Source organism: Pygoscelis adeliae, unplaced genomic scaffold (assembly GCF_000699105.1).
Source record: "Pygoscelis adeliae isolate BGI_AS28 unplaced genomic scaffold, ASM69910v1 Scaffold429, whole genome shotgun sequence".
In the NCBI taxonomy this organism is placed as follows: Eukaryota; Metazoa; Chordata; class Aves; order Sphenisciformes; family Spheniscidae; genus Pygoscelis; species Pygoscelis adeliae.
Window position 1 is genome coordinate 596,573 of NW_008825561.1, and position 8,392 is coordinate 604,964.

An 8,392-nucleotide genomic window follows, 5' to 3' on the forward strand; every position below is an offset into this window, starting at 1 on the left:
GGTAGATTTAGACTAGATATAAGGAAGAAATTTTTTATGCTGAGGGTGGTGAAACACTGGAAGAGGTTGCCCAGAGAGGTGGTGGATGCCCCATCCCTGGAAACATTCAAGGTCAGGTTGGACGGGGCTCTGAGCAACCTGATCTAGTTGAAGCTGTCCCTGCCCATGGCAGGGGGGTTGGACTAGATGACCTTTAGAGGTCCCTTCCAACCCAAACTATTCTATGATAATAGTATTATAGGATTCGTAGTCCCAGGTTACTAATGTTTTTCAAAGCAAACTAATTGTAAAAATATTTATTGTAGATCTGAAAAGTAAGTGTCATGATCTGGGGAAAGACTTACTGTATGTTTGAAGTCCTTCAAAGAGGCAGAAGTGTAAAGCTTATTCACACAGGAACCAGTAAGTGAGTGGCATCTCTATAATTAAAAAAAAGATCAACTTTGAGACTGTCTCTTATTCAGTGGCTCTGAAGAAGATCTGAACTTTGTTACTCCTACTTCAGAAGCCAGCAAGGATGATGATTCTTTGAATATTAGTTGACTGGGCAGTTTTAGTTTTTTGGTAGCTTGTTTTATTCTAGACAATCTTTTCTTGCCCTGCCTTTGATAATGAAACAATTTTATCCTGTGCTTTAAAGCTTCTTTTTTTTTTCCTTTTATTTTAGATACAAGCCTTTCAAACAAGGTTTAGTTTTCACTGAAGGAAAGGATATAGTGTAGTGAGAGAGATTTTTTTAAACAGAACATTCTTAACAAGAGATTCATTCAGCAAAATTAACAATTCCCAATGACTTCCTTTTGGAACTGAGCACAGTAGCACTGATAAATCCTGCCCAGTTATCATTCATATAATTATATTTGCTGTGTCTTTTATTCCACCTAAGGAATCAGGTGGAATCATTTGTTAATGAAGTCATTGTATGATCCAACACACACATTTTTAATGCACCGCAATGAGAAGAAGGTACATGTCACATGATTCCAGGCGGTTTATGGGATAGCTATCTTAGGTGGCCATTTTCTGTATGACAAGTGAGGGGAAAATTTGTCCTAAAACGAGACGACGTAAACAATTCAGCTCTCCTTCACTGAAAGCCTGAGATAAGCACTCCTTCCTCTCCTCCTTGTGTTGGTGCTGTGAGGTTTCCTCCTCCTGGTACTGTGTTGGCCTTTGCTATTAAATTAAACTCACACTGATAGCATTGAGACATGTCTTGATTGCTTCCTATAGTCTTTCAGCCATTCTCTGTATTCTCAGAGGATATTTTTTGGATCTGATGTTAGACCATCTTTACACATCTGGTGAGGAAAACCAAAGTTTCTTTCCTGTGAAAACATTTCAACCATTATGTATTTACTTTTCTTTCGAAGTTGGAGTGAGATAGATATATATATACACACACATTTACGCAGATGCACACATACCCACATATATATTTAATTAATTATATTTTCCTCTGAGGGGAAACATTCTGCTTTAGGAGGGCTGAAACGAAAGTGTTCAGCTTTCCTCCTGTTTTTCTGTGTCAAAGGAACTGGGAAACTACCCATCCCAGGATAGCCATTGATGATGGAGACCAGCTCCTTGCTGATCACAGCTCTCTGTCTGACCATCAGATGTATGTCTGAGGAATTTGGGAGCCTGCAGTAGTGAGGGGAGCAGCTCAGCAAACCACAATGTCTTTTCCAGAGACCCAGGGGTTTTACGCAGCTCTAGCAGCTGCTGAGTAGACTTCCGGAGAACTGGGCAGGCAGCAGAGTTGGGGAGCCAGAAAAGCACAGTGACCAACCTGTTCTCCAGCCTGGTTTCCATCAAAACTTGTACTGGAACCAACATAATTCTGTTGAAAATATCAACAAAAAATTGACAGTGTCTGACAGCAGTCTATTCTTCTAGCTGTTCTTTCTAACTAGCTTTATATATTCTTCCTTTGTGAAGAAAAGGCTGGCTGGGGATTAGGCAATAAACTCAAGTGCTTCAATAAAAATGTCGTCTTGTCTCATTTATCTAACTGGCAGCTGTCGGAATGGAGGGTTTGCTTGCTTGTGCCTGCAGCAGAATGTTTTGTTTCCCTAAATGTGTACAGACCCTGGAAGACAGAAGTGGCACTGGAGGACAATGATCTGTATCTAACCTTAGACCTCTACAGTGTAGTTATCAATATGAGCTAGTTTCTGAGAGTGCCCTTTATAGTCAGTGGAGATAAACAAGTATTTTTGGACATGAGTCATCTTGGTCTATTTTTAGATACCTGCTTTGGGACAAGATGAACTGGATATGAGAAGTGCTTGATTCGCTCAGGTGACTGTAAAAGATGTCCAGTGAATTGGTTCAGGTGCAGAGGGGTACTCTGAGTTTTCTGCCTAGCTTCCCTCCTTGCTTGACATACTTCCGACACCAGTCCTATCACCGCTGGCTAGCTCCATAGGAACTTCATTAATGCTGGGTGAAATTTTCGGTGACGTTTTGTTGATGGCAGTGAGGCATGGAGCATGGCTTCTCAGTATGCTTACCTGTTCCGTCCTCTCCAAAAAACACATCAGGACTTGGTGGTCACTGGATCTTATTAAGCACTGCATTAGTGTGAGAGCCCAGGGAAGGATGTACAGAACTCACACGTCTGCTGCATCTGGCTGCATTCCAGCTGTTTTGGCATTCATCTGTCTGTAAATGCTGACGTTTGAATATGGTTCTTCATGTGGTAGACTAAAAAATCAGTCCTGACAGCTGCATATGATTCTCCAGCAAAACAGCACTGAAATTGAAACAATTATCGTTCCTTGCACAAGGGAAACAGCAGTTTATCTAATGTTGTCAATAGTGATTAGGTTTAACTTGCAGGTCCCGGTAGCATAATTGGCAAATTGCAAATTTTAATGCCATTTGGAGGAACATTTTAGGACAATAACCTCAGTGGTTAAATTAATATTGGAGAACATGAATACTTTTGTTAGAAATGCCTCTCTGTCTTTCATAAGCTTGTGATGTTATACTTACTCAGAAATAAAAGTTGTCTGAAGAGCAGGAGACTGAAATACATCAATCCAATCATGGGTGACAGATTCTCAGACCTCCTTGCCTTGTCGTTCTGGATAGTTAGTTTTCACCTGTGTTCCCAGGCCTACAGGTCACATTCTGCAGTGAAGCACTGATGTGACTACTGGCTTATAAAATGCTGGTTACCATTTAAATATCTGGCCTATTATTAGGAACTTCTGCTGCATGTTTTTTCAGTTCTTGATGTATACCTCACCATGCAGAATGTTTACTGTATTTATTCCAATATTGCTCACCTGCATATAAAGAAACACCCTCACAAGAAAAATAAGAAGTGATTTCCTTTAACAAGTTTTTATTCTGTACTGCTGTCGTTGCCTTAAATAGGATATTGGTAATTGCTGCTGGTGATTCATCAAGCTACAAACAAGGGAAGCTGGCTTCTTTACCTCTGAGAAGTACCTGCCCCAAAACATATGCATCATTTAAAAAAAAAAAAATTTCAGATTTGTGGTTCAGGCTATGTCCATTTGGACAGCTAAATGCATTAGATATACCCTGCTCCATCTCACAGTAACTGGAGCATATTTACAGTCACTTGTATAATAACAAAATATACCTCTCTTCTTACAGCTCATACCAATGTGGTTGCCAATGATACAGTCAAATCTAAAGGTAAGTTGTTTCTAGTACCCCATCCTTTTATTCTTAGTGTTACACATTTCTGTAAATTCTGGAAGTAAGATCACTAGATGTGATCTCCAAACTCTCTGAAAATAGATCATTGTAGCGTATCCAGATGCACTGGATGGCTCAGCACTAAGGTCTCAGGTGAGAGCATACACAGAGCATCATCAGCTAAGATACTTGCCCTCTAATCAGTACTGCTCTCCCTTTTCCTTCCGAAACACTTGCCTCTAACCAGGTGGTTCGGCAGGGCCTTTCCTCCCAGTTTACTGAGATTGGTTGGTCCCTGAGCTGTGGTTTTCTTGATGTCTTAGGCTTGAGAGTCCCCTGACAAATCGGGATTGGGACTCTTGACCCAGGAGATGGATTTTGGTTCTATAGCAGATACTGTGGGCCTGTTTGCTTGGGTAAAACTGTGCCAGCTGGCCCTGTTTGTAAGAGAGAGCAAGGTGGATCAGTGTGGTTTGCCAGTCAAGAGAATTTTGGTGATGAGAATAAAAGTGTTGGAGTTGGTCTCAGTGTGGAGTTGTTTCTATAAGCACGTTTGCCTTTCATGGCAACGCTACAGTGCAGGATGTGGAAGAAAGAAATGTGACATTGGGACAGTGGAGTAATTTTCCCTGGCCAGCAACCACTACCTTTCACAGTGCTGTATTAATGTATGTATTAAAGAAAAGAAACTGAATGTTTTGCATTGTTTCAACAGCATTTATCTGCTGGACTCCAGCTACGCCTCCAAGCAATCCAGAGCAATGTCAATCATCACAGCCTAAGGATGTTACAGGGGTCAGGACAAATGAGCAATAGCTCATCTGTGCTCCGCAAATGGCTACAGTGTACCCAATTTAAAATGGCTCAAGTGGAAATTCAGTCATCAGAAGCTGCATCTCAATTTTATCCTTTATGATTCTTGTAATTTGTTCCAAATGTTCATTTTTAGCCTAGCAATAACAGGGTTAGAGCTGTAAAAGACCCTTTGTATAAATCAGTATACGAAGTATATACTGTATCTATACTTTTTAGCCTAGGACAGATTGTGGAAAAGCTTATAATGGGTGAAGCTAAGAGCCTGATCCTGCCAGTCTTTAATTACACTTACTCAGGATCAACAGCTTCTCAAGTCTGCATTCATGAACATGTGTTTGCAGGATTGGACTCAAATCTATCACATTGTACATATCTCTCTGACCATTGAAATATTTTGTTCTTAAATGTTTCTTTATTTTTGAAGCTAAGACAAAAATCACTTTTCTTTAACTTCTATTTTTTTTAAAAATAGAATTGTGGGTATTCACAAACATATGGAAGTGCTATGTTGCTATTTTTTGATGATAACAAAAGAAAAACAGGGTTTTTAGGAACCTTTATAGGAGTTTTTTTGGGGGGTGTCTTTTTTTTTTTTTTTAGATTCACAGCTGGCAGTGCAATAAAACCTGTCACTATAAAACAGTGATGTTCTAATGAGGCTTTTTGTCATCATCTTCTGGGAAAACAGCAGCTTGTGAGGAGAGTTATTATAAAGTGCACTTAGAAATTAGGTTGTTAAACTGTGCCAATTCATTTGTCTTTTTCTTCAGTACTGTTTTCCAAAACTGCCAAGTCTGATTTATTATTTTTTGAAATACTGCTTTTACTTCATTGATTCTGTGCTGCTCTTCTTTGTAGGTTTCATAGAAGCCTCTTTAATTTTGTGACTACTGTATTGTATTCTTCTGTCAATACTTGTATACAGTGCAATTAAAAATGGATATCCCAGACCTATTCTTATTGATGTCTTATTGCAGACTTCAAGAGGAGCGTGAGTGGACCTGAGCTTTTGCATAGTGATATTTCCAAATCACAGCATTTGCATATGATTGGATTAAACATGGTGTTTAATAACAGATGGATTTTAATATCATTAAGGGAATCAGCTAAAGCCCATTGGAATCTAAGGAGACTCAGTTAATTCAGCGGATTTTACATAAAACCTTGAGAGCGCCATGATTTGCCACCTCTTGTAATTAATACTTAAATCTGTGCAATCACAGTTGCATTTTCTGTATTTATTCCTGTAATGCACTGATTAGAAGAATAACAAACACATTGAAGTTGTGTATTAGAATACTATTAAATTCCTAGTCTTTATTACCACTCTCAGAATCAACATTTTTCCTCCTTGATTGCATGGAAGTGGAAAGGCATACCTGTAAAGCACTGCCTGAGTACATTTCAGTTGTTGTAGAGGGTCAATCTTTCCTCAGTGCGTTTACCAACGAAAAGGTGGAAATGTTTGCAGATATGCCATTAAAGTACCATTATGCTTTAAAAAAAAAAAAAAACAAAACAAAAAAACCCAACCAAACAAACAAACAAAAGACAGTAAAGCATGTGCTAGCTTGCTTAAAAGATGCCCCTCTCTGTGTTTTCAGTGGAGAGAAACTGATTTGGCTTTCCTCCTTCCCAGATTCTCACATTAATATAGTCTAAGCTTAAACTGGACCAGTCTATCCAAAAGAAAATCTAAGATTCATCATAAGCTGTTTAATTGTAACTAGTTTTCTTTATATTTGCTTGAGATGAGTGACTTGTATCTGACTAAGCGGAATTTTTGAGTTTCTGGAAAGCATTTCTGTCTTGATGTGAAGATGATAATTTCTTAGTGTTTCAGGCATTGATTTTTGTTATGCTGAATTGAGGTTGCACAGACCTGCATGCATTGGTAAGGAAGGGCTTCTTCCCAAATTTTCATAGTGGTAAGAGAGGGAAACAGCATTCTTTCTCCAGTGTTTGACTATGGGGAAGAAAGAACAAAGTGATACAGAAATGATTATACACGTTCCCATCCCTTCCTTTTTCCGCTCCCTTGTGACTTACTAATCAGCTAATAGTCATTAGATAATCACAGAATGGTTGAGGTTGGAAGGGACCTCTGGAGGTCATCTGGTCCAGCCCCCCTGCTCAAGCAGGGTCACCTAGAGCCAGTTGCCCAGGAACATGTCCAGATGGCTTTTGAATACCTCCAAGGACGAAGACTCCACAACCTCTCTGGGCAACCTGTGCCATTGCTCAGTCACCCTCAAAGTAAAAAAGAGTTTTCTCATGTTCAGACAGGTTCCTGAAAGCCAGTCTTGCTAGTAAAGACTGAGGCAAAGAAGGCATTCACTACTTCAACCTTTTCCATATCCTGCGTAACCAGGTCCCCCACCTTATTCAGCAGTAGGCCCGCATTTTCGAGTCTTCCTTTTGTCAGCTCTGTACATTCAGAAGCCCTTCTCGTTGTCTTTGACATCCCTTGCCAGGTTCAAATCCTGCTGGGCTTTAGCTTTCCTAACCTCATTCCTGGATGATTGGATAATGTCTCTGTATTCCTCCCAGGATACTCATCCTTGCTTCCATCCTCTGTATTCTTCCTTTAGTGTTTGAATTTGGCCAGGAACTCCTTGTTCATTCACACAGGTCTCCTGGCGTTTTTGCCTGACTTGCGACTCATTGGGATGGACTGCTCTTGAGCTTGGAGGAGGTTATCCTTGAATATTAACCAGCTTTCTTTGGTCCTTCTTTCTTCCAGGTCCTTGTCCCATGGGACTCTTCTGAGCAGATCTTTGAAGATGCTGAAGTCTGCTCTCCTGAAGTCTAGAGTTGTGAACTTGCTTTTTACCCTGCTCCCTCCTCTCAGGATCCTGAACTCCACCATCTCATGGTCACTGCAGCCAAGGCTGCATTTGACCTTCATATCCCCAACAAGCCCCTTGTTGTTGGTCAGTATGAGGTCCAGCATAGCACCAGTCCTCATTGGCTTCTCTGTCACTTGGGTGAGGAAGCTGGCATTGATGTATTCCAGGAACCTCCTGGACTGCTTATGCCCTGCTGTGTTGTGCCTCCAGTAGATAATTGGGGTGGCTGAAGTCCTCCATGAGGACCAGGGCTTGCAAATGTGAGGATGCTTCTATCTGACTGTAGAGGGCCTCATCTGCTTGTTCTTCCTGGACACGTGGCCTATAGCAGACATCCACTGCAAAGTCACCCCTACCTGTCTTCTCTTTAATCCTTTCCCATAAGCTCTCAGTTGGCTCCTCATCTATGCCCAGACAGAGCTCCAGCTGCTCTCTCACAGAAAGGACAATACCCCCTCCTTGTTTTCCCAGCTTGTCCTTGCTAAAGAGCCTGTATCCCTCCGTTGCAACACTCCAGTCATGGGAACCATCCCACCACATCTCTGATCCCAACGAGACTGTAGCCATGCAGCTGCACACAGATCTCTAACCCATCATGCTTATTCCCCATACTGTGTGCATTAACATACAGGCACTTCAGAGAGGCCCCCCAGCATGTTGATTTCCCAGAAGGGGTTTTGGGGATTTCTCCATAATGGTGCCCTGTAGGGACTTCCTTGCTCACATGCAAAATGCTGGTGGTGATCCCAGCTGAGCCCTGTTTTGTTGATCTTGTGATCCCTTCCTGTCACATCACCTCAGGCCCTTTGTTCATCAAACTTGTCCGTCACTTCCTCACAGGGCTGCAGTTCAAAACTGACTACATGGTAGGCAGTTGTAACTTTGGCCTTCAGGCAAAAAGGAGCTGTGGACTGCGTTTTCAGTGGGTCCGACTCTTTTTGTTCCTGGGCTGTGTCTTCTTCATGCTTGTGTTTGCAATACAGATAACTTTGCTGGGTAGCCACATAAATAGGGCCCAGGTTCACTTATTGTGGGGTCTGGGGTCACCC

General features: G+C 41.3%; 1 protein-coding gene across 1 annotated transcript in view; it reads left to right on the forward strand.

Annotated features, from left to right (window-relative positions):
* LOC103923928 (protein unc-79 homolog) overlaps positions 1–5,820 on the forward strand; it is a 113,706-nt gene extending 107,886 nt beyond the window's left edge. Inside the window, exons 46-47 of the mRNA XM_009332368.1 lie at positions 3,634–3,675; positions 4,394–5,820. Of these exons, the coding sequence (XP_009330643.1) occupies positions 3,634–3,675; positions 4,394–4,594 (243 nt within the window). The 3' untranslated portion in view covers positions 4,595–5,820. The remainder of the gene's footprint in view (positions 1–3,633; positions 3,676–4,393) is intronic.
* Positions 5,821–8,392: the final 2,572 nt, after the last annotated feature.